This window comes from Mauremys mutica, chromosome 13, assembly GCF_020497125.1.
Source record: "Mauremys mutica isolate MM-2020 ecotype Southern chromosome 13, ASM2049712v1, whole genome shotgun sequence".
Taxonomy (NCBI): Eukaryota; Metazoa; Chordata; order Testudines; family Geoemydidae; genus Mauremys; species Mauremys mutica.
Window position 1 is genome coordinate 22,303,866 of NC_059084.1, and position 27,273 is coordinate 22,331,138.

A 27,273-nucleotide genomic window follows, 5' to 3' on the forward strand; every position below is an offset into this window, starting at 1 on the left:
CCGGTTTTGTTCAATATCTTCATTAACGATCTGGAGGATGGTGTGGACTGCACCCTTAGCAAGTTTGCAGATGACACTAAACTGGGAGGAGTGGTTGATACGCTGGAGGGTAGGGATAGGATACAGAGGGACCTAGACAAATTAGAGGATTGGGCCAAAAGAAATATGATGAGGTTCAACAAGGACAAGTGCAGAGTCCTGCACTTAGGACGGAAGAATCCCATGCACTGCTACAGACTAGGGACCGAATGGCTGGGCAGCAGTTCTGCAGAAAAGGACCTAGGGGTTACGGTGGACGAAAAGCTGAATATGAGTCAACAGTGTGCCCTTGTTGCCAAGAAGGCTAATGGCATTTTGGGTTGTATAAGTAGAGGCATTTCCAGCAGATCGAGGGATGTGATCATTCCCCTCTATTCAGCACTGGTGAGGCCTCATTTGGAGTACTGTGTTCAGTTTTGGGCCCCACACTACAAGAAGGATGTGGATAAATTGGAGAGAGTCCAGCGGAGGGCAACAAAAATGATTACGGGGCTGGAGCACATGACTTATGAGGAGAGGCTTAGGGAACTGGGATTGTTTAGCCTGCAGAAGAGAAGAATGAGGGGGGATTTGATAGCTGCTTTCAACTACCTGAAAGGGGGTTCCAAAGAGGATGGATCTAGACTGTTCTCAGTGGTAGAAGATGACAGAACAAGGAGTAATGGTCTCAAGTTGCAGAGGGGGAGGTTTAGGTTGGACATTAGGAAAAACTTTTTCACTAGTAGGGTGGTGAAGAACTGGAATGGGTTACCTAGGGAGGTGGTGGAATCTCCTTCCTTAGAGGTTTTTAAGGTCAGGCTTGACAAAGCCCTGGCTGGGATGATTTAGTTGGGTTTGGTCCTGCTTTGAGCAGGGGGTTGGACTAGATGACCTTCTGAGGTCCCTTCCAACCCTGAGATTCTATGATTCTATGATTCTTGCCTCAACCCCAAACTGTGCGCTAACAATGACTGATCCTTTCGTGGGCTGGGTGGGGTTTTCGTGGCATGACTTCACTTGCTGGCAGTGAAAGTCAGGAAACTTCCAGTGTCACAAGCAGAAAATGTTCCCCTTTGTCTGAAGAACAATGACTCTGTGGAGAAATAGCTTTTCTTAAAGCAAACGTCCCTCCAGCACCGAAGAGAGAAAGTCATTTGTAGACAAACCCCCGTTCCAGTCATAGAGTCAATGAGAGCATTTACAACATGGACTGGGAAATGTTGAGCTCAGCTGCCTTCAGCAGAAGCTCAACTGCACTACTGCTGTTCACTGCCGCCCCTCTCAGCCACGAGCAGGAGGCTGCCTGCTGGCACTTCTAGTCACTGCAACTCCTCCAGGAGCAGTTAGATTCTTCTTGTGTTTCTGTGCTAGAGACCAGGACTTTCTAGCTGGGTAGGGAATTAAAATTGGTTTAACAAACTGCAGTTTAGTTCAGTGTAATCCCCTGTGTGGATGCTTGGAAAATTACTCTAAGTGCCGGAGACCCAGGGACCTCGTTGTGCCAGCTGGCAGAGGGCACAGGGGTGCATAAAGGCTGTTGGGAAACCCTGGGATCAGGGTCTATATACTGGTTTGCCCAAGACTGTCATGTAAGGTCTCTAATGAAAGCCTGTGTCACGGTGGTCAGCACCATCATTGTGAGCTGTAAGTATAGAAAACATGGGAGTTTACGTATGTATACTAAAAACTGTGTTCCCTAGGTGTGAGAGCTACGCAGTAACAAAAAGGTGATCCACATACCTCTGTCAGGCTGGAGGGGAAGAGACGCTTCTCCCTCTGACTGGTCATGTGCAAACTGAGTATTGTCTGGTACACAATAGATACCCATTGACAGCCTGAGCAGAATGCTAATCAATGGGTTGTGGGGGTTGCAGGAAAAAACAAAAGCAGCAGGGGTTATCATGTTTAAGATTAAAGACAATGAACTTTTGGAAGTATATCTGGGGCAGAGATGAACTCCCAATTATCCTTCACTGCGGAAGGCAAAGCTGCCGGTGGGCTTGGCCTCATGAAAAAAGGGTCACAGACATCCGGTTGAAAAACACGGTGAGAAGGACTTTGGGGTATGCGGTACCTTATTAGACAAGAGGGCACCTTGTTAGTTGACTTCAGACTCTAGAATGTATGTTATGATTTTATTTTATATGTAACTCTGTGTTTCTACGTAGCCCTGTGTTCCCACTATTTCTGTTTGCTACTGCACGAATCTTTACTCTTTGTTAAATAAACTTTTATTGTTTTCTCTATAAAAAAGTGCTGTGTGTTAATTGGAGCTGTGATCTAAAGTGAACTCGTAAGCTGTACTGTTCCTTTTAGGGACAGCGGGCCTGGTAATTCTGTGATTGTCCGATAAGTGTCAGGGGATGCTCACAGGGCATCTGTTGCTTACCTGCAGAGGGACAGCAGAGCCCACATGGGCTGAGAGGGGAGTATTTGTGCTGCTTGGGGCCGAGGTTGTCAGGGAGCTGACCCAGGCAGGTATAGACAAGGACAAGGTGCCTCACAATGCTGGGTACATCTGAGGAACATCACAGTGCCTTAAATCAATGTATGAGTCTCCACACAAGAAGGCTGCAGCAATTTACCTAAACAGCTAGTGCACTGATTGAATCAAACCCATTTCAAAAGCAGTGAGTAGCTCAGCATTGTGGGAGAGTCGAGTCAGCTTGCCTTTAAGAGCCGACAGCCTAGCCTCATGGGGAGCTGCACAGGTGCTGCTTTTTGTATCTGGGCCTAAAGTCCCAAGTCTTGCCTGAGCTCCTCTCTAACGGAAGTAAGTTTTGGGTGTAGGGAGAGGGGCTCTGAGCTCAGCTTAGCCCCAGAGGACAGGATGCTGCAACATGTGAGGACTTCAGGTGTTTTATGGAAAAACAAGCAAAATACATGTGGGAAAGGCACCCTCCCTTGTCTCTGTGAGATGCACTCACAGATGGCCCTGCACAAACACAATTGTGCTCCAGCACCATGGGAGATGAACACACTAACAAGCAGCCTAGGATGGTGAGGGTAGCTCAAGGCCTCACCTGATGCAGTGCAGTGAGTCCATCTTCATTGCACAGGTCCGGGCTGATATTGTTCTTCAGTAAGTAACACACTGCAAGCGAGAGCAAAAGGAAGAAAGGAACTTCAGTTTACCAATCCTGGATACATCTTTCGCCCTCAGCTCTAACCAAATCCTGGCCACAAAGAAACATGATTGTAGATTGTGACAAAGCCATGGCCACCTACCCACTCCAGGTTGTCACTATGCTGTGCACTGGCAACTGGAAACATCGTGGCAACAGTGGGGTTGGAACTCTGGTCCACGGGTTGCAAAAGTACAGGCCCTTGGCACTTGAGTTAAAGGAGAGTTAATACGGCACAGATAACATTGTGCTGCCTGATTCTAGCCAGTAGAGGGCACTCATACACAGACAGTTTTTCACTAACAGCTTTACCATAGAGTAGGACACCAACCATATGAACAACCAACTATGGATCATTTTTCCAGACAAAAATAAAATAATCCCATAACAAAAGTGATGTCAGTGTCACCCCTTCACATTTTGATGCCTTCATTGCCTTGGAAATCTCTTTGCAGTAGTGTCAAGAACAAGACCGCAATGCAAGGCACCAAACTGCGACTTATGCTCCAGACCCACTGTAATTTTCCGATGTTCAGTTTTATGAATTCCTCGAACCAAAATGCATCATAAAATAGGAGTTCTACTGTACCTGAGATGGTAAACTGCACAGGTCTGCTTCAGAACAGTTTGGAACTCGCATTTTATTTCACTGCACAATACCTGAGTGCAAATTTCACTGTGCACTAGGGCTGATTTTTTTCCAAAAGATAATTTTTGCTCCCATCTTGATGCCAAAAGAGCCTAATTTCCAGCCAGCGTGAGCATCCACGCTCTGAAATTCGGGCCTCTGTCAGGAGTCATAGATTTGGGATACAAAAGCTGAGGCACCCAGAATCAATCGTCGCTTTGGGAAGTCCTTGCAGGTCTGCAAGATGCAGGCATAGCTTTTGGTACTTCACCCAGGTCCGTGTATGCCTAAAGGACATCATGGGATTTTAAGATGACTATTGATGAGTTTGTTAAAATCCCACCTCTTTCTACAGATATTGTCAGTTTTTTAAGCAAAGTTCCTTCTGCCAAAGGAAAGCTTCCAAAAATATTTTTAAACCATCTACCTGGTGCAAAAGGAGAAAAATCTAGGAACTGACCTCACACATGGTAACAGCAATGGTCACAAGATAAGTACAGAAGGGTCTCATCAAACATCAGCTGATGGCCAGTATGGGGAACGTTTCAAGTCATTTACACTGAGGTTGTGATGTCCAACGCTTGTTTGCTGTGGTTTAGTTTTTTAGTTTCTGTAGCCTTATGCTCTTCCCAGCCACATGTCACTGAGCTAGCAGGTTCATAATAACTTCCTCCCTAGGGGCAGAGATGCACCAGCTACTGGTATCCCATCATATTCCTTGGCAGGGGACGTAATCATTAAGGGAAACCAGAGCTGTAAAATACAGAACACTCATGAAGCTAAGAGGGCAATAACAATCTTTATAGCCTGCAGACAGGAGAGATTGCAACACTGGCTATTCCCAGAGCAACAGCACAAGCAGGAAGGCGCCCTGTTTGGACTAGTCACTTTCCTCCCTGCAACCCATTTATCAAAAAGGGAGAAATTAGGAAAATAAACCCTGCAGTGTACACACATGAGCAACAGGACTTCTGAGCTCTGCTCAGAGAACAGCAATGCTTAGCACTTGCGTGCAGAGCACTACGGAGACACTGTCTAGGGCTATGCCTGCACTATGCACCTTTTAGCGACACATCTGTGCCGCTACAGCCGTGCCGCTAAAAGGGGCAGTGTAGCCACTCTTTGTCGGTGGGAGAGAGCTCTCCTGCCGTCAAAAAACATCCACCCCCAATGAGCGGCAGTTTTCGATGGTAAAACTTTTTGGGGAAGTGTTTTTTTCACACCCCTGAATGACAAAAGTTTTACTGACGAAAGTCCAGTGTAGACAAAGCCTAGTTCTCACAACTGTTCAGAGAGGCAGGGAATGCCAGGAGGTTCTTATCCTCATTTAGAAAATACGCATATATGCTAAAGCCCTCCAGTTTGAGAAAAGGATCACAACATGGTCAAAGTTTGTAGTACAGACAAGATCATAGGGATGTTCTGTGACCTGCTATAGCCTTGGTGATGGCCAAGGCCTTAGCCCAGTTATGCGACCCAGTTAGGTTTTCTCTACACTACAAATCTGAACCAAGGGATCAGGAACCCCAACCTGGCTGTTTTTGCGGTCTAGTATTTTTGTAGGGCCTTTCATCTCTCCAGTTCAGTTTCCCCATCTATAAAATCCCAGGGGGAGGGATAGCTCAGTGGTTTGGGCATTGGCCTACTAAACCCAGGGTTGTGAGTTCAATCCTTGAGGGGGCCACTTAGGGATCTGGGGCAAAAATGGGTCCTGCTAGTGAAAGCAGGGGGCTGGACTCGATGACCTTTCAAGGTCCCTTCCAGTTCTAGGAGATTGGTATATCTCCTATTATTATTATTATAAAATGGGGATAACAGTACCCACTGCTCTCCAGCTCCAGCCCTTTCTGTACTCAGCAGTTTTGTAGTCAGGCTTTGCCCACAGACACAGAGGAAGATGGCATCAGACTAGAATGCCAGAGTTCATTCTCATTCCTGTGCATTAGGCACTAGGCCACCCTCTCTTCCAACACAAATTATCACGCTGTAACTGATCCAGTGTGACAACCTGGTGTTGAGATATGGCCTAAAGCTTTGCAGATTCCTCTTTATATTTAAACTCACTGTGATATTTTCTTAGTGTGTCAGTTTGCTACCGACACATTCTGCCCTCAAGTCACACAAGCAGGTCTCACTGGGATGAAGGGAAATACAGTCAGGTAGTTAGACCAGACTCCTGAGTTCTGTTCTATTCCTGGTTTTGCCACTCAGTGATATTGGCTAAATCACTTAACCCTTCTGAGCCTCAGTTTCCCCATCAGAGATAGGAACAATGTTCCTTCCGAACCTCACAGAGGTGTTGGAGGATTAACTAATATCTGCAAAGTGCTTTGGAGGTCCTGATGCTGTTGAGAGCTTGACGTCAGGAGTTGCACAGAGAAAGCTGTTTGCAGCACACACTTTTTCTTGGTCCTATAAAATCCAGGAACCATGTTATATATTCTTGGGCACCACCAACTGGCACTTATCTATTAAGTATTGAGAGAGAGAAACAGAGCACTCCTGCCATATATTTATTCCTTGGAATTAAACACACACCACACAACACCAGGTTTAATGGCCAATCTAGGCAGCTCACACCTTATGCTCAGCACCTGGACACCCCACAGTGCTCACACACTTCCCAGTTCTGAAACTGTCTGCACCCCTGCCAATACGTCTGATTTAATGACTATGCTTCTCCTATTACTGCCTAACCCCATCTTCCTGCTCTGCTAATAGGATCTGACTGATAGACCTGTCACTCACCGGTGGATCTGGTTTTTTGTTATTTACTTTGGATGTGATGCCATTAGGAGGCTTAATTCAATCTGGCTCATTTCAGAGCCATTGTGTACTAATGTCATGTGGCTCTATAATCATGTTTTCCCTGCTTACAATGATTTGGGCAAATAAATGCTGCCAGATTAACCTTACAAGTGCTGTCCGTCCATGCGGGAGGAGCTGGGGCACTGATCTCAGCTCCGTCAGCATCAGTGGAACACCAGGGTATATGCTGAAGAGTCCATATACTCTCTGCTTGTGTGGGCAAAGTTCATAAGGCACTGAAAGAGTTAAGGATGGTTAGCAAAGGACTGACACGAAGCTCATGTGCAGCCATGTGAGTTGACCTTTACTACAAGACGTATTATATTCTCCCCTTCCACAGACTCAGCAAGGTATTATTCATGCTCATGAATGCAAGAGAGAGACTGTACTGGCTTGTGCATCGCATTCCCTCCAGGCGCAGCCCTGCCCCTGCCCCTTAGTCCTGACAGGAAATGCCTTGCGATGAACTTACTCATAGGCCGGGTGCGCCAAAATGAGGGCGGCACTGACAGCCAAGGGACTCTGTACGGCTCAGCCCACCTCTCTCTCTCCCCGCCCCAGTCTGTAAAATGGGGACAGCGGTACTCACTTCCCTCACAGAGGGGGTAAATGAGGCAGTTAATGCTGCAGAGTGCTTTGAAGATAGTGTGCTATACAAAATCTGAGAGCTAAAGTATGTGGTGGCTGCCTAGAGAGCCATTTCATGTGTGAGCTGCTGTGATAACAGCACTGGGACCATTCCACTTACTCAGCAACAGGGCCACTCTTCACCAGCATCCTTCAGCCAGAAAGTTTCCGCACCTGGGGTTAGCCTTGGAAATACCCTTTCTCTGCTATTTCAGTCCAGTTAGGGCAGGGACTGTGGAAGTCTGGTCATGTGGTGGAAGCCTTGGGCCTGGGTTCAGTTCCCAGCTTTGCCACGGACTAGATTTTTGGAAGTGCTCAGTGCCCGGAAGCTGCCACTGAACAATCGGAGCTTTTAAAGGCAGGCCTCTGTAGGGCCTGATTTTCCACGGTGCTGGGCACCTGTCAGACTCAGTGGCTTTAACTGAAGTTATGTTGCTCAGTGCCTTCGGAAAAATGAAATCAGACCTTCATCTGCCACAGACTTGCTGTGTGACATGGGCAAAGTCGCTTCCCGTCACCCTGCCTCAGTTTCCCATCTGCAAAATAGGGAGCGTAAAGCACTGAGATTCTCGGCACGTATACTAACTTTCAGCAAGTGTTGTGATTTTGCCCCTTAGGTGGCCGGGGGATAAGCGAGTCCTCCTGTGCAACATCCCCCTGACTCTGTTAGAGGATCTCGAGGTTGAGAGCATCTTCAGGGCTGTAGCAAGGACATGGAGAACCCCCTGGGGACAAGACAGCCCAGAAAGAAGGGGGAAGGGAGGTAGGTAATGGTGAGGCTTGGCCTCCACCTCTGGAGTCTAGGTGCAAAAATTTGCTTAGAGCAGGACTGAAAATGCATTAGGGGATCTCTGCTTTGTTCTCAGGGATTGTGTGACTGGATTTTCAACCCCCACTCCATATCTAGGAGCTTTTCCACGGCTCTGTCAAAGTATTTGTATGTCCCCTTTGCCTTAGTATCTGGGCACTTCACAAATAATCAATTTAGCTTCTCACCTTTGTGCGGGATGGAAATAGCGCCATCCAAAAGATGGGAAACCAAGGCACCAGGAGAGGAAGTGACTCGCCCAGTGTCCCACAGCAAGTCTATGGCAGAGTTTGGAACAGAACCCTGACTCCCAGGCCCCTGCTTCAGCACAGATCCATCCGTCCTCTTTGAGCAAAGCAGGGCACGCCCAGCCCCAGGGGTTCCACAACACTCAGCAACTGATCCCCAGAAGCCTAATCCAGAGGGGTCCCCTTGGGGAGTGATGTGAGTTCAGGCTCCACGGCCCATTCGTGGAATGTGGTGTTCTCTGCCAGGAATGTCAAAGAGGGGACCCGCTGTGATGCAGACACCTGTCAGTTAAGAACTGGGCTGAGAACACCCACCTCGTTTCACACGGGCCATGGAACAGCGCTCAGGGCTTTCATTTACTCCCTGCTGGCTGCCTACTCATTCACTGTTTGTTCCGCCCATTGAAATCTTATCTTCCTTTTCTCTTTGGCACAAATCCCTCCATTATTTCCACCGTGTGCTGGGCCCGTGTCCTGCCTCTGCCCCTGTTACACTGGTAGCAAAGGAAGCAGGTGATTACCCGCTGCGCTGCCTGCCTACAGAACAACTGCAGAGCAGGCAGCAACACCAGGGATTTCTGCTTTGCTGTCGAGCACAGAGGCAACCTGAAAGAACTGCAAGTGGCAACACACTGCCAGTTAATAGCGAATAATGCTGGGGGGAGCCTAATTAAAGAGGAACGTGAAAGCTTTAAGGCTGGGAATCTGAACCAGTAAATCCCAGTTGCGGGGCAAGGGAGGGGGAGTGATCGGTGTAAGAGCAACTTAGCCCTATGCGTGGGTCCCTCCTGGGGGTGCACCGTAAGAGTGAGCTTTGCAGATGGGCAGAGGGCAGAAGATCTGGGGCTTCCCCTACAAACAGCTCTGGCAGATCCCCTGAGATGTGTGAGCCTCCTGGACCAAAGCTATTGCCACTTCCATGTGGGGAGGGGGAGCAAGCCCCACCTTCTGATGGAAAAATTAGGATGAATACAAGTGTGTTGACTTTCCTATGTCCTAAGCAGACACTCCCACATGGGGAAGAATGAGGCACTTAGAATATCTTGCAGGAAACCAGTACACCTAACAGTACCAAATAACCTTTACTTGCTTAAAATGCTGTGGCATTAGCAACAGACCCACTTACCAGGGATGCATTCAGTCAGTTCCAGAAGTTAGAGTGTAACACAGGATACTAGACTAGATGGACCATGGGTTTGATCTGGTACGGCAATTATGGTCTTTTGACCGTGGTCAGCACCAGATGTTTCAGGGGAAGGTGCAAGAAACCCCACAGAGCATTAAACAAGATTAAATATATGTATACAATGTCACCTTCAGTCTTTTAACAGGGCAAATAAGAAGTAAATAAGTGGACACCAACAGGTCAGGTTGAGTTCTCCATGAACAGCATTTTAACACAACCCAGGACCAAAAAAACCTCTTAAGATGTTGCAATGGAAACTAACACTTTGAAACAGATCAGTATTTCCCTGCAGCATTTGCAACCCAGATGTGCTTGAAGAAGAATCTCAGACTTTCCGTAGTGGGTACCACATATTAAGAGAGAGAGAGAGAATGTCTCCTGGACACTTCCTCTCTCATTTGCAATCTATCTGTCAACTACATCTGTTAACTTATATGGAAAGTAATATTAGGAAAGGATTTATTTTCAGCTTTTAATAAGATCTAAAAATTGAAGACAAGCAGAAACAGCCAATACCAGCTATGGACCACCAGCAAGTCTACCGTGGACCACAGTTAGTGGGTTGCTATGCTAGTGGCATGAGTGGCCCATTGGGCCACTTTTTGCCAGGGCTTTCTCATGAGAACAGCCTTTGTAGAGGTTCACTTATAATAAAAGTTTCAACCTACTGTTTGAAGCAAGGAACTAGCAGAACGTTGTCCTCCACAGGGTAATGGGAAGGGTTACAGTGATGAGAGCCGTAAATCCGTGGATAAATAGAAACTGCTTTTACCACCTACTTAAAAATGAGCTTAGAGCACTCAGAACTCCTATGGGCATTTTCAAGAGAGTTCAGCAGCCAGCAAGCAACTCCCATTTTCACACTCACAATTAATTCCTTAAGAGAGCTCAGTGCCCAATTCACTGAGCTCTGTTACAAAATCTGGCCATAATTATCTATAATTGATAGACCTATTGATATGCTGTATGCCCCAAGCAAAAAGATGGTGAGAAACAGGGACGCCCTCTCAAATGGAATACAGCAGTCACAATAGGAGCCAGGTGAACAAATCATTGTGAATAATTCATTATGAATTATAGTCACCGAATAATAATTCAAATGCATTTTCCATTATTCTATCCACTCTAGCTATAATTAAACTTCTCATGCTCAAGAAGATTTGACATCAGTGCAGTTTCTGCATACATTTAGTCATTCAAATCTACACTATATTAAATAAAAGAGCTCCCATGACAACTATGAAAATACATCTCTTAAAAAATGAACTGATTCCAACAGCTACCCCCCATCGCACTAAACTGGCAGCTACATAAACAAAGCACTTACTGAACAACATCAAACCTCCATTTGAATCCCCCAACCTCCTCCTGCCACATCCCAGCATGACCTATTTCCTCCCCAGACCATGGGAGTTGGGGGGAAGAGATGATAACGCAGCATATGCTCCACAGAATAGTAAGGGCTATAAAGAAGACACACCAAAATGTAAGCAGCTCACTCACTTTAAGAGGCATTGTCAAGACTGCAATGTAGTTCCTTAGGCCTGAGATGTTAAAGACTGAGAAGTTTTAAAAATCAGGTTTATCTTATGCTATTTGGACTTTATTCTTAGTTTGGATAGTGACATTTAGACTAGTCAGTTTCTCTACCTGGTTCTCAAGCTCTTGCAAAAAGCCCTGCTGTGTTCAGGTTTCCAACACTGTATGTTGTATTTTTAAAGCTGGTTCCATTGAATAAAACCAGTCAATATTTCTATTCCTCTTAAATTATTAAATTTGACTATATCTAAAATTAGGGAACTGAACTAGTTGGTAGCCTTCCACTTAGATTTCTAAATGGAGCTGGTCAGAAAATGTTTCTCCTCCTCCGCCCTCCTCCCCCAGCAAAAAACTTAGTTTTTGGACAACAAACTCCAAAGATTTGAAGGAAAGTGGCACTTCCCACAAAAAAAATAGTTTAGTCAGAGATCCAATTTTCTACTGGAAAAAAGCTGATGATTTTTTTTTTGATCAGTGCTATTTCTAATGTTCTAATTCAGTGGTTTTCAACCTTTTTTCGTTTGCAGACCCCCTAAACGTTTTTGAATGGAAGTGCAGACCCCTTTGGAAATCTTAGACATAGTCTGCGGATCTCTAGCAGTCTGCAGACCACAGTCTGAAAACCACTGTTCTAATTAGTCAGAGTGCTTGGATTGCTATCTTCAGAACAAACTGATACATTTCTCCCACTGCCTGCAACACACAACTAATTTCACTCCCCCTACCTGTTGATAATTCTGTAGCTATTGTGACGGGTTGGATCACAGAGACCCCCTTGGGACTGCCACCTGATGTGCTGAGACTTCCTCTGAGCCTGTTTTCCCTGGAAGCTTGGGACTTCTTGTTGAGCCAGACATGCTAGCCTGCTGCAAACAAAGACCCAGGTCTGAACTATATCCACCAAAAGCTGCAGGCTTAACTGAAAACAGCTTAAGAAGTGCTCCTGTCTCTAGCCCCAGATACCCAGTTTCCAATGGGATCTAAACCCCAAATAAATCCGTTTTACTCTGTATAAAGCTTATATAGGGTAAACTCATAAATTGTTCGCCCTCTATAACACTGATAGAGAGATATGCACAGCAGTTTGCTCCCCCAGGTATTACTTACTTGCTCTGGGTTAATTAATAAGTAAAAAGTGATTTTATTAAATAGAAAAAGTAGGATTTAAGTGGTTCCAAGTAATGACAGACAGAACAAAGTAAATTACCAAGCAAAATAAAACAGAAACACGCAAGTCTAAGCCTAATACAATAGGAAACTAAATACAGGTAAATCTCACCCTCAGAGATATTCCACTAAGCTTCTTTCACAGACTAGACTCCTTCCTAGTCTGGGTCCAGCAATCACGCACACCCCCGCAGTTACTGTCCTTTGTTCCAATTTCTTTCAGGCATCTTTTTGGGATGGAGAGGCTATCTTTTGAGCCAGTTGAAGACCAAATGGAGGGGTCTCCAGGGCCTTTTATAGTCTCTCTCTTATGGACGGAAACCCCTTTGTTCTCCTGTGCAAAATCACAGTAACAAGATGGAGTCTGTAGCCACCTGGGCAAGTCCTATGTCTATGAATGATTCAGCTTTTTGCAGGCCGTCATTGTTTACATGTTAGTTTTAACGTTCCCAGAAAAGCTCACGTGTATTGGTGTCTCCCAAAGTTCATTACTAGTTAAGCACTCCCAATTACTTGAATAACCCCTAAACGCTATGTTAACCAAATCTTCCTTTTGTGCTTCCTACAGCAGACACTTTAAATACAAGCATAGAGCCAATGCTCATAACTTCAGATATAAAAATGATACATGGATAGGAATAGGATGAATATATTCAGTAGATCATAACCTTTGCAAAGACATGTTACATGGCATATCTAGCATAAAACATATTCCAGTTAGGTCATATTTACACTCATAAGCATATTTCTATAAAGCATTATGGGGTGCAACGTCACAGCTATGTAAAGCCTCTTGCAAGAGAAGGAAGAGACAGCTTTAAACAGTTGCTGTAAAATGCTGACTCCAACATTTATGGCCCAGTTTATCTGCTGAGATAGGAACTCAGTGACCTGCCAAAAGATTGATCACCCCCAGCCTTCCCAGGAAAGCTCAATGCCTACTGAGACCCCTCCCATCTAACTTAGTCACACTATTTCCCTGCTAATATACCTGACACACAATAAAGAAGTCTGTGAAAGGATTCAAGCCTGCAGGGCCCCATCTGTTACACACTGTACCCACACAGAGAAGAAAACGTCATGCTACTGAAATAAGCTAGAAGTTCTCAACCTTTCCAGACTACTGTGCCCCTTTCAGGAGTCTAATTTGTCTTGCGTACCCCAAGTTTCACCTCACTTAAAAACGACTTGCTTACAAAATCAGACATCAAAATACAAAAGTGTCACTGTACACTATCACTTAAAATTGCTCACTTTCTCATTGATACCATATAATTATAAAATAAATCAAGTGGAATATAAATATTGTACATACATTTCAGTGTACAGTATATAGAGCAATATAAATAAGTCACTGTATGACATTTTAGTTTGTACTGACTTCGCTAGTGCTTTTTATGCAGTCTGTTGTAAAACTAGGCAAATATCTAGATGAGTTGACGTACCCCCTGGAAGACCTCTGCGTACCCCCAGGGGTACATGTACCCCTGGTTGAGAACCACTGAGCTAGACTGTTGCCTCTCAAGAAAGTCTGTCCCCACTTACCATGCTTATTGCTCATTAAAATGTGCCCTGCTTTCAACTCTGCGCCATTAATTATATTCATTACAGTAGTGCCTAAGGACCAGCCAAGAATGGGGCCCCATTGTGCTGGGTACTGTGCATACAGCAGTAGATTGTCCCTGCCCCCAAGAGTTTACAATCTAAATAGACAAGACTGACACGTGGCAGGGGGAAAGGAGTAGAACACGCACTGCATGCTGAGTGATCAATGATGACAGCAAACATTATGTCAGTTCCACAGTATTTTCGGGGGAGGCTTAGTTAGAAGGGGAGATAAGCTAAATGGAAAGAAAAGTGAAGGGAGGGGGGACATTGAAGGGAAAGAGGATGGGGGGGCACAGCAGGGTTAGATGAAGGGATAGAGGGGCAGATGTGGAGTGAAGCAGAGATAAAGAGACTGAGGAAGGGGGAGGGAGAAGCGTGGAGCAAACAGCCAATCAGCACAAGGCAGAGGAAGTCCAGCCAAAACTGTAGGAAGCTCTGAAAGTCCAGAGATCCCTGCTGTGGCTGCTTCTGCATCTGTTCCCACCAGCCGGAGTGTCTGGCTGGTTCCTCTCTGCAGTGTTGCCAAAGGCCACACAGAGAGAGGCACCCTCTCAGAATGGGAGAGTCTCCCCTGCATAGTTTTGTATCTGGGGTGGTCCCTGCTGGTCCCCATTTTACCCAGTCCCTGGCTGCTTCTGCCTCTGCTCCTACAGCACTAGCCCCAAAGGATCAGTTTCCCTTTCCCCAGAAGGTACTCACTGCTGAATGAGGCTGTGTGCTTTGGGGTTTGGTCCCTATGCAGACTTTATGTGATTTTATTCTGCCACAAGATCAGCACTGTCAGCAGCTGATACTTGTTTGTTTAGTGACCAATGTGTAATGAGTCCAAGTCCTGCTCTTAGGGAGCAGGTCTCTGCATTACAAACTATCCTGGTTCTCACACCAATTCTTAAATATCGTCGTGGCATCAGAGCACCTCCTAGAAAACAATACGGAAACCGAACAAGGGGACTAATACCAATCACCAACATTCTCTCCTTTGTTGGGGAGAGGCCACTACTGCTTCCCAGACTGCCCTTGCACTGTGTCTGTAAGACTTCAGTCTCCACAGGCTGTCAATTTCACATTTTTAACCAGCACTAAGTTTGCTGTTGGAGCCTGAAGGATTCTTCCACTGTCCTGAGCTTCAAGCCTTCCCCCTCCTTTGAGGTGGACACCATCCTTCTGGGACAAATCAGGCAACGTCTATGCTGCAGCTGCAATTTGAGGAGACACGCATGCACTAGCTCTGCTTGAGCTAGCGCAGTCAAAACTGCAGCGTGGCCATGGCAGAATCTAGCTTCCCTAGTATAGTCCCGCATGACTTCCCGCATACGTGGCTAGCCCGAGCTGCTGTGGCCACATACACGGGAATTCCTGAGCTGGGAATTACACCTCCCAGCTGCAGTGCAGGTGTACTCTCAGAGGAGGAGCAGTTTGCAAGATCAGCCACCCCTCTCCAGCTAGGGCCTTGGCTACACTGGCATTTTACAGCACTGCAACTTACTCGCTCAGGGGTGTGAAAAAACACACCCCTGAGCACAGCAAGTTACAGCGCTGTAAAGTGCCAGTGTAAACAGTGCCCCGGCACTGGGAGCGCAGCTCCCAGCACTGTAAGCTAATCCCCTCGGGAGGGGGTGGGGGGGGTGGAGTACCTGCAGCGCTGGGAGAGCTCTCTCTCAGCGCTGGCGCCACGACCACACTCGTACTTCAAAAGCGCTGCCACGGAAGCGCTCCTGCGGCAGCGCTTTGGAGTTTCGAGTGTAGCCAAGCCCTAGGTCTACACTGGGGTGGGAGTCGAAGTAAGATACGCGCGTATCTTAGGTCGATTTACCTGTCCATGAGGATGGCGGCGAGTCGACCACTGCCGCTCCCCCGTCAACTCGCTTCCACTTCCGCCTCTCGCGCACGGAGGAGTTCCAGAGTCGATGGCAGAGCGATCGGGGATCGATTTTATCGCGTCTACACTAGACGCGATAAATCTATCCCCAATAGTTCAATCACTACCTGCCGATCCGATGGATAATGTAGACATACTCTCAGTGAGCGGTGGTAAAGGGACAATCAACGTGAAACCTAGTCAGTTTAAAAAAAAGTGAATTAAAAGTGTCAGATGCTACATCTGCCAAACTCCTCTTGACAATTTGTAGCATTATGATCACGTTTTTCTGTGTCCATTTCCCTTTTTTGCTGTACAAAAGACCCACATGACTAGGGAACTGACTAGCCGACTACAGAGAGGAACAGTGAAACTGGACTACACACAAAGCACTATCAAATGCAAAAAGGAAAACCAAGGATACCAATATTATTTTCACAAAAATCTCCTGCTCAGTTCTTGTTACCTGTAACAACAGGCAAACAGGAGTATAATTTTTAAATCAATTGTGTCTCTTTAAGGGATGCATGTTGATTATAAACTCTGGATCCTAATGACGTCAGTAGGATTTCTGTGGGGGGAGAGCTGGGAAGAACAGACGTGCCTAAACTACTGGAAGAGTAGAAGTGGCCCCTGGAATTAAGGTTGCTATATAGTTTCCAAGACAAGACTTTGTTTTAAGCCTACTCATCTGAAATATAAACTTGTTCGTATGGAACTGCAGGGTGAAGAACCTGAGTGACTGTTTCCAGGCTCACTTTAACAGAGGATTAGTTGGTGATGAAGCTATGAAAATGTGTGAAAATACATTCAAATGAAATGGTGGCAAACCCTTCGGAGTAGTACAATGGAGCTCACTTAAAAACCTGTTCAAAGAACACTTCCTATGCACTGTACCAAAGCCCATCTAGACAGACATGTAGCAATGTTCATCTAAAGGTCTACACAAAACTTGTTAGAAAATCAGTCTCTCAGGGCACTGAAATAACAGAATAGCAGGAAACTGACTAGACAAGAAACAGAATCAGTTCACAGACATATCTTGGCATGAGAGAGGAAGGAAGTAGTAGTGTCTGGTGAGTTACAGTTTCAGCTACCTTTTGAGTGCATGTTCTTCAGGGCAAGGCTTGCACTTTCTTTCATGTTAGCACAGCACCCAGCACATCGTAGGTGCTATCAGAAACAATAGTGATCATGATCAGTGTTTGAGACTTGGGGAAGTGCAATGATACTCTCCCAAGTTCCATTCACAGCAGACCACACAGATAACTATATCATGAAATAGTGAATGGTGCCATTTTAAAATGCCATTATGTTCCAGAGTTAACACTTCACTGAAATAAATAAGGGGCAGGCCACCCATCTCAGAGCTCTTGTTCCAGGCATTCTGACTCAGGTAGTTATCACTGCACTGATGTGCGCTTGGTTTCGGTTTTTTAAGATTCTCTGCAATTGTAAGCTATAGATTTGTTTTTATAAGAAGATTCTGGCGTACAGGATGGCAGGGCTGAGGGGAAAGTACCTGCTTGCCATGCTGCTACAAGGCAGCCCATGTTGACCCCTCAAGGTGATCCAAACGACAGCGACAGTCACTTGAACTGGCAGCCAAAAGTGACTCCAACAGACATGAATTGTTCAATTTATTGAGGATTGTTAGAGGCTCTTATTCTTCAGGGGGCCCCTCTGTTCTGCTCCCTCCCTCAATTCCTACCTAACAGAGGTTCCAGCTGCTCTGAGCTATACAGTCACTCCCCTACCCCTAAGCTGCATCTGGTCAACAAGTGGCTGCAGCACTGTTGTTGTTCTGCACAGACTGCCAATTCTCCCCGACTATTTGCCCTCCATTTGGCCCCAGAGAAGCAGAAGTGGGATGGGGAGCTTTAAGAAGCCAGGTGATCAGACAGCATATTTGGGACTGATCCTTCAAGGTTCTCAGCACTCTTAACTCACAGTGAAGCTGATGATACTCGGCACCTCGCATCATCAGGCCTTTAGAGCTGCGTACTATGCCAAGATATGCTTTGTAACAGAGCCTCTGAAACTGTTAAGTGACACTGCAACAGCAGGGTTACTAGACCTGATAGAAAACTGTGACACTTAATATACACGCAATATGATAATGCACATGTGCTATGGAACACCCACCATGCACACAAAATTGCACCACACATCGGCTAACACAATCCTGGGATCTATAAACAGGGGAATCGCAAGTAGGAGTAGAGAGGTTATTTTACCTCTGATTTTGGCTCTGGTGTGACTGCTGCTGGAATACTTTTCAGAGTAGCAGACGTGTTAGTCTGTATCCGCAAAAAGAACAGGAGTACTTGTGGCACCTTAGAGACTAACAAATTTATTTCAGCATAAGCTTTCGTGGACTACAGCTCACTTCTTCGAATGCATAGAATGGAAGAGATAGCTGACGATAGCTCATCTCAATTGATTAGACTCTTCCAGTTGCTATGCATACTTCCACCTTTTCATGTTCTCTGTATGTATAAATATCTTCTGTCTGTGTGTTCCATTCTATGCATCCGAAGAAGTGAGCTGTAGCCCACGAAAGCTTATGCTGAAATAAATTTGTTAGTCTCTAAGGTGCCACAAGTACTCCTGTACTTTTTGCTGGAATACTGTGTCCAGTGCTGGTGCCCATAGTTCAAGAAGGATGTTGATAACTTGGAGACGGTTCAGAGAAGACCCCCGAGAATGATTAAAGGGTTAGAAAACATGCCTTATAGCGATAGACTCAAGGAGCTCAATCTATTTAGTTTAACAAAGAGAAGGTTGAGGAGTGACTTGAGTACAGTCTGTAAGTTCCTACATGGGGAATAAATATTTGATAATGGGCTTTTCAATCTAGCAGGAAAAGGTATAGCACGATCTAATGGCTGGAAGTTGAACCTAGACAGATTCAGACTGGAAAGAAGGCATACAATTTTTAACAGTGAGGAAAACGGGAACAATTTACCAAGGGTCGTGGTGGATTCTCCATCACTGACAATTTTTAAATCAAGATTGGACGTTTTTCTAAAAGCTCTGCTCTACCAATATTTTGGGGAAGTTCTCTGGCCTGTGTTATACAAGAGGTCAGACTAGATGATCACAGTGGTCCTGATGACTTTGGAATCTGCAATGGGCAGCTGGGTGCACTCAAGTGGTAAAGAACAAGATCACCTGTTTCATGGGCTTGGTTTCTACTGTATCTGAGACACCAAAAGGAAACGAATCTGAAATAGGAAGTCTGCTGCTGTAAAAAAGAGATTGTGGTTCAACTTCCTTTTAAAAACAAACATTGACAGAAAGGAAACTTTCGTGTGAGGTTATAAAAGGCCTGATGTTTATCTGAAAAATAGCCATGGATCTTCAGGGGCCATTCTATTTTCATGACACACCAGTATTCTGTAGATAATATTAAGTGTTTCAGAGGTTGGAATAAGCTTCCAGAATACTCTGAATTTCTGTAGCACCTTTCATTCAAGGATGTCAGGAAGCTTCACTGCCATTAATGAAGTAAACCCTAAAAATTCCTGAGATGTTAATCAGTTGAATTGAAGCTCTGGAGATTCATGTTTCTTGTCAAAGGGCACAAAGGGAATGTGTGACAGAGCTGGGACTAGAACTCTGGAGTCTGAAATCCCAGTCTATTGTTCTAAGCACTAGGTAGCACTTCCTCCCCAAACCTTCAGCTACTTGGCCCAATTCCTTTAGTCTGGAAATCTCAGGGCTTGTGACAGCTCCATGAATTACATTAACTCCTCACTTAACGTTGCAGTTATATTCCTTAAAAATGTGACTTTATGCAAAACGATGTTAAGCAAATCCAAATTTCCCCAGAAGAATTAATGTAAATAGGGGGGCTTAGGTTCCAGGGAAATTTTTTTCGCCAGACAAAAGACATTATATACATATACAGTATAAGTTTTAAACAATTTTAAACAAACAGTTTAATACTGTACACGGCAATGAATGATTGTGAAGCTTGGTTGAGGTGGTGGAGTAAGAAGGTGGAACGTTTCCCAGGGAATGCCTTACTGCTAAATGATGATCTATCACTCGGCTGAGCCCTCAAGGATTAATACGCTGTTGTTAACGTAGCCTCACACTCTACAAGGCAGCATAGACTGAGGCAGGAGGGAGGAAACACAATAGATGCAGGGAAGTAGCTGCAAACACTTCTCTGCAAAAACTAAACATGATGATGAGCCCACATTATCCAGCTGGAACGCACCACTCCCTCCTCCTGACAGCACATGCATGGCTGCACATGTGCTGACTTTCCATAGTGCTGGGGGATGCATGCATGAGTGAGTGAGAGAGACGTGCATTGCCCCTTAAAGTAAGCTGACCCCACTTCAAGTATGTTGCCCTTCTAAGCAGATCAGCCAGTTCAGAGAGGAAGCAACAGCTTCCAGCAAGCTCCCTCCTTTCTGTCCCTCTCCTCCGCTTTGTGGAGAGGGATAGAAGCAAGAAGCTCTGGGGAGCAGCACGCAGTGCGGGGATGGCCACCTGAACTGCTGCTGGGCAGCTGCCGAGCCACATACCTAAGGCCTTGTCTACACTACAAGACTATTTCGAATCAACTTAGTTCGAATTTGTGGATTCGACCTTATGAAGTCGAATTTGTGTATCCATACTAAATACACTAATTCGAATTTCTGAGTCCACATTCACGGGACCAGCGTCGACTTTGGAAGCGGTGCACTGTGGGAAGCTATCCCACAGTTCCCGCACTCCCCGCTGCCCATTGGAATGCTGGGTAGAGCCCCCAATGCCTGCTGGGGGAAAAAATGTGCCGAGGGTGGTTTTGGGTAACTGTCATTATTGAACCGTCACTCCCGCCCTCTCTCCCTGAAAGCGCCGGCGGGAAATCTGTTCGCGCCCTTCTCTTGTCAGTTACAGCGCGTACGCCACAGCACTGCGAGCATGGAGCCCGCTGCGATCATCGCTGCACTTATGGCCGTTGTCAACTCCTCGCACCTTATCGTCCACCTCTTCCACAGTCAGCTGCTGAGAAATCGGGCGAGGAGGCTCCGGCAGCGCGGTGAGGACAGGAATTCACAGAGTGGCGCAGACCTCTCACAAAGCAGGGTACGCTGCGCCGTGGAGATCATGGTGGCAATGGGTCAAGTTCATGGTGTGGAACGGCGATTCTGGGCCCGGGAAACCAGCACGGACTGGTGAGACCGCATAGTGCTGCAGGTCTGGGATGAATCACAGTGGCTGCGAAACTTCAGGATGCGTAAGGGCACTTTCCTTGAACTCTGTGACTTGCTGGCCCCTGCCCTGAAGCGCCAGGACACACGGATGCGAGCAGCCCTGAGTGTGCAGAAGCGAGTGGCCATAGCCCTCTGGAAACTTGCAACGCCAGACAGCTACCGGTCAGTAGCGAACCACTTTGGCGTGGGCAAATCTACCGTGGGGGTTGCTGTGATGCAAGTAGCCCACGCAATCGTTGAGCAACTGCTCTCAAAGGTAGTGACTCTCGGAAACGTCCAGGACATCATAGATGGCTTCGCCGCGATGGGATTCCCAAACTGCGGTGGGGCTATAGATGGGACTCACATCCCTATCCTGGCACCAGCCCACCAGGCCAGCGAGTACATTAACCGAAAGGGCTACTTTTCAATGGTGCTGCAAGCACTGGTGGACCATAGGGGACGTTTTACCAACATCTTCGTCGGGTGGGCGGGCAAGGTTCATGACGCGCGTGTGTTCAGGAACTCTGGTCTGTTTAGACGCCTCCAGGCAGGAACTTTCTTCCCGGACCACAAAATAACGGTTGGGGATGTGCAGATGCCTACAGTGATCCTCGGGGACCCAGCCTACCCGCTAATGCCCTGGCTCATGAAGCCCTATACAGGCGCCTTGGACAGTGAGAAGGAACTCTTCAACTACCGGCTGAGCAAGTGCAGAATGGTGGTGGAGTGTGCTTTCGGACGTCTCAAGGGGAGATGGCGGAGCTTACTGACTCGCTCGGACATCAGCGAAAAGAATATCCCCGTAGTTATTGCTGCTTGCTGTGTGCTCCACAATGTCTGTGAGAGCAAGGGCGAGACCTTTTTGGCCGGATGGGAGGTTGAGGCAAAACGCCTGGCTGCTGTTTACGCTCAGCCAGACACCCGTGCCGAAAAACTATCCCAGCGGGAAGCGCTGTGTATCCGGGAGGCTTTGAAAGCAAGTTTCCTCGGAGAGCAGGGTAACCGATGATTCTACACTTGATTTTAAGAGAAGCTGATCCTGGGCCTGTGTCTCTATGTGTTGAGTGAGATCTGCGGTTACATACCCCGTTCTCCAAGTTTCCCCCACTTCCAAAACACGTTTTTAAACAAATTAAATGGAACACTTATTTTTAATAAATCTTTCCTTTACTTTGCATTTCTGTTCAGGGTTTGAAACATGGACGCATACTGTGCTGGGTACGGTGTGCACTGATGTACAGACCGCTTGTACAATACAGGACGGACAGCCTCCTGCTCCTACATAGGTCTCTGGGGTGGGGGACGGTTTCAAGTGGTTGTGCATGTAGGGGTGGGTTTGCAGGAAGGGGCAAGTGGTGCCGTCTTTGCATAGGGATTTGGATGCAGGCTCTGGGCTGTGGGTTTGGGCGTAGGAAGGGGTGAGGGGTGTGGGGGAAGGGTGAGTATCTGTCCGTGGATGAGGGCTCTTGTTGGGGCTCAGGGCAGCGGAGAGGATCGCGCCTACGGTGGAAGTGCATGGTAAGGGCAGCATGCCTTAACATTAGGGGGTGGCAGGCGCTAGGACCGTGGACAAGCGTACACATCACAGAATGACCCGGGGCAGCATACACCACACAGAGGGACCCTGGTGACTACTGAATGCAGTCTGTGTGTGACCTGCAGTTGATCCTGCCCCCGATAGTCTGTACCCTGCTAATGTAGGCTATCCCGTGCAATTATAAATCCCCTGCCCCCCCCTACATACACAGTCTTCTGACACGAAAGACGTGACGGAAAGAGTGAACAACAGCAAACAGCTTTTATTAATCTACTACATAGTGGGGTGATGAAACTTGGATTTGGGACTGGGTGATCCTATAAGGGAAGCGCTTCTAAACCGTTATAGCGTCAGAGGTGTGTGGAACATTAGCGCTCAGCTGTGGTGCAGTGACAGTTCTCACGGCCCCTACCGCCCCTCCGTCTTGTAATTTTCGGTGAGGGGGGGACAGGACTTCTTGGCGTTGGAGGGTGGTTGCAGATACAGTGCAGGGGGGCTCTCTCCTCCTGCCTGCGGTCCTGCAGCACATCAACAAGGCGCCGGAGCGTGTCCGTTTGCTCCCTCATTAGCCCAAGCAGCGTTTGAGTCGCCTGATGGTCTTCCTGCCGCCACCTATCCTCCCGTTCGATGTGTGTGCGATGCTGTTGACATAGGCTCTCCCTCCACTGTCTCTGCTCTGCCGCCTCGGCTCTGGAGCAGGACATCAGTTCCGCGAACATCTCTTCCCGAGTCTTTTTCTTTCGCCGCCTAATCTGAGCCAGCCTCTGCGAGGGGGATGCCGGGGCAGTCCGGGAAAGAGCAGAAGCTGTGTGATGGGAAACAGTAAATGATTTCCTTGAACAGATACATGTTTGCGAACAGTGAACACAGTCTAGTCAGTTTCTCTGAACAAGACCATACAGGGCACCAAGTCTCACGAGATCTCAGGAAAAGTTCGAGATTTCGGAATACACTCTCATTGGCGGCGCCATTGCACAGGAGAGCGGACAAGCGGGGAGATACAGCATAATCCGTCTTGCAGACAGTCCTGGTAAGCCTTAAAGTAGATCATGCTTATCAGTTAGTGGATAGCTGTGCTCTCCTGCTAAAGGCAATCTGGAAAGCAGAAAGGCTGAGCCTTTTCCAGCCCCTCCCGCCAGTGCACGGGAAAGATCAATGTCTGCTTGTTCTCTGTGGCCTCCAGCACGTGGCTGTTAAGTGAGGGTCGTTGTTATGCAACCTAATTGTAAACCGTTAACAATAGTAACAATACACTAATTGCCCGACTTAGATGCAGCCTGTCCAGACCGACATCACCCTGAGGCGGGTCACTCGCAGTCAGAGAGAGCGGATGCTACTGGAAGCCCTGCACAGACCAGGACCATATGCAGCAATGCTGGTGGAGGCGATGATTCCTCTCTACATTAGGATCTCCTGGCGCGGAAGAGTGTGCTTCCATGGAGCACAGAATAAGGCACCTCTCCCCAGGAACCTCCTGCGGAGGCTTTTCGAGCTGCTCTCTGAGAGCTTTGTTGAACTGTCCCAAGAGGATTATTGTTCAATCCCTATATGTGTGGACCTACTATTTATATAGTTTGACATGTAAAATTTTGTATATAGTATTTCTATTTTTTCTATACCCGTTTTTTAAAAAATAAAAGTTTCCATGTTTATAGCACTTACTGCCTGATCCTTCCCCTGATTCTGAGTCCGGGTTAACGGGCGGGGAGGGTTGGTAGGGGATCTCTGTGAGGGTGATGAAGAGATCCTGGTTGTCAGGGCAAGCGGTATTGTGTTCGCTGTCGCCTGCGCCGTCCTCCACAAACCCTTCCTCATCTTCCCCATCGGCGAACATCGCCGAGGAACTGTCCAGGTACACTATGCCATCCTCAGAGTCCACGGTCACTGGTGGGGCAGTGGTGGCAGACCCACCGAGAATGGCATGCAGTGCCTCGTAGAAGCGGCATGTCTGGGGCTGTGCTCCGGAGCGTCCGTTTGCCGCTCTGACTTTTTGGTAACCTTTTCTCAGGTCCTTGACTTTCACGCGGCACTGCATCGCATCCCGGCTGTATCCTTTCTCTATCATTGCTTTAGAGACCTTCTCGAAGGTCTTTGCATTCCGCTTGTTGGAGCGCAGCTCCGAGAGCACAGACTCCTCGCCCCACACAGCGATCAGATCCAGGACTTCCCGGTCTGTCCATGCTGGGGACCTCTTTCTATTCTTGGATTGGCCGGACTCCTCTGCTGGAGAGCTCTGCATCGTTGCAGGTGCTGCGGAGCTCGCCCCGATGTCCAGCCAGGACGTCAGATTCAAAGTGCCCAGACAGGAAAAGGAATTCAAATTTTCCCGGGTCATTTCCTGTGTGGCTGGTCAGAGAATCCAAGCTCAGACTGCTGTCCAGAGCGTCAACAGAGTGGTGCACTGTGGGATAGCTCCCGGAGCTACTAAGTTCGATTAGCGTCCACACCTAGCCTAATTCGAGCTAGCCATGTCGAATTTAGCGCTACTCCACCTGTCGAGGTGGAGTACCAAATTCGAACTAAAGAGCCCTCTAGTTCGAATTAAATGGCTTCCTGGTGTGGACGGTTGAGCGGTTAGTTTGAATTAACGCTGCTAAATTCGAATTAAAGTCCTAGTGTAGACCAGGCCTTACAGGGAATTTAGGGGAGCTGAGGGGGGGGCTGGTGACCCCCCCAGTTCTAATCCCCACAAGGAGGGGCTGCTCTTCCAGAGAATCCTGCAAGCAGTGGACAAAGCAGGCAGCTGCCAAATGACATTATAAGGGAGCATTGTGCAATTTTAAACGAGCTTGTTCCCTAACAGATCAGCAATGTAACAACGAAACAACATTAACCGGGACAACGCTAAGTGAGGAGTTACTGTACTAGGTCTATCCAAGTTGGAAAAGTCACAAGATCAGCCTGCTTTGTACTTTGACTTCTGGTCCTGATCAAATTCAGGCAGCATAGCTTACAGGACCATTTTAAAGAGAGAAACGTGTAGTTCATCCTACATTAATGGTTATCCCCAGCTATGGGTCACCTAAGGGGTGGCTGTGGTGGGAGATGGATCAGAACTGAACTCTGGGGAAGATCCCATCCTGATCCATCTTCTCTACTGTCAGAGATACCCTTCCCACCTCAACCTCACCATCTTCCCCTGCTACCAAATGACAAACCCCATGTGAAGCATTGGGGTTACGGGGGGTGGAGCTGCATTAAGGTAAGAATAGGTGTTGTGCCAGAGTGGGGAGCTGGAGCCCCAAGGCAGAGGTGGGGGCCATGTTAAAGGCTTAGGGAAGAAAGGCAGGTCGCATTTGGTTGAGACAGGGTCGAGTGCTATGATAGAAGACGTGTCCATTTGAGCCCCAAGAGTCAGCAATGAAGAGGAGCTCCCAAAAGCACAGCTGCTTAGCCACAAGACCCCCACAAGACAGGCTTCCCTGGTCTACGTCAGCAAGATAGCATGGACCTGGAAATGCAAGAGAATGGTAGGTGCAGGCTGGATCCTCATTTTTCCTGAAAGCTTCAAGTCACTTCCCCTTTCAGCTGAACCTGCTCACGTGTCCCACAAAGGTAACTCACAGAGTCAGCAACTTAATATCCTTGCATCTGCCTAGTATGTCTCTCTCAAGGGCTTGACAAAAAGATGCATTTAGTCTGCTCTCCAGACCAAGTGCCTTTCATATGCCTGGAATTCAAAGAGAGACCCTGGGATCATCAGAAAGAAACAACAGGATTTACAGTCTCCCTGTCTGCAACACTCCCCTTCCCCCCCTCACTCAGCCAGGCTCCAGTAAATGACACCGTGGTAAAGGCAGCTGCAATGGAGCTCCCGGATAACTATGCAAAGCTAGACAGTTAAAGAGAAAGCATCAATTAGAGTGTGACCCACTGTCAAAGGCAGGTTCTCAGATCTGTGCATGCAAATACACAACGTGCAATAACCAGTAGTGTGATGAGCACACGAGCACCAACATCAAGAAGAGTTCGTCTAAAGGGGAAACCTGGGTTTCACAGGCCTACTGTAACAATCCTCAATACAAGCAAACTCAACACTGAAGTTAGTGGCAGGTTCCCCTCAGGATCAGGACAATTACTGATGGTATTTGAACAAGCAGAGGGGTAGGTTAGAGAGCCCTGGTGGCTTCTACTCCACTGGAAAGAGGGAAAGTCACTTCTCTTTGGCAAAGGGCAATATTGTCAGGGAAGTCAATATATTTTCCAACCCTCTAACAGGCGTTCAAATGACACATGCATAGTAGAAGCATACGTTAAAAATGGAGTCTGGCAGAAATCAGCCCTTATATTGCCCCAGGAGCTAACAAACTTTGCAGAAGTCAGACTCTGACAAGTGATTTGTATTAGAGAAGACAGGGCTGATGTATTGTATATAGCAGGGATTCTTTAATAAGACTGCTGGACTCAAAACTGCCAGTGTGGTTCTCTCTAACTGTAATACTGAAACCAGACAGCCTGTGCACTTGGGACCAGGCCCTAGAGCCTGGTTGGATTCAACAAACAGAATGGACCAGCTGAGACATCTATAGATCCTCTTTATGGCTCAGCTCACCACAGCCTGCAAATTAAAGCCAAACAACTAAGGAAAAACCCAAGATCTCAGAAACTGAGGGTACCTGCTTAGTTTTCTTACTTGAGAAACTATTATAATTTCATTCTCCACACTGAACACGAAGTGGGTATTCACGAAGTGGGTATTCGCCCACGAAAGCTCATGCTCCAAAACATCTGTTAGTCTATAAGGTGCCACAAGACTCTTTGCTGCTCACACTGAACACGTTTCCAAAATCCCCATCTTGCTTCATTAACAAGCCCAACCAGCCCATGCCCTGACCGAGGCTCCGGACCTCAGCCCCGCTGAGCTTAGAATTTGCCCAGAGGTTGAATAAAAAGAGAAGCTTTCCAAATGCAGTCACAT

General features: G+C 47.1%; 1 protein-coding gene across 1 annotated transcript in view; it reads right to left on the bottom strand.

Annotated features, from left to right (window-relative positions):
* Positions 1-27,273, bottom strand: part of PPP1R16B (protein phosphatase 1 regulatory subunit 16B) — a 77,643-nt gene that overhangs the window by 17,850 nt on the left and 32,520 nt on the right. Inside the window, exon 2 of the mRNA XM_044986309.1 lies at positions 3,042-3,112. Coding sequence (XP_044842244.1) covers positions 3,042-3,112 — 71 coding nt within the window. The remainder of the gene's footprint in view (positions 1-3,041; positions 3,113-27,273) is intronic.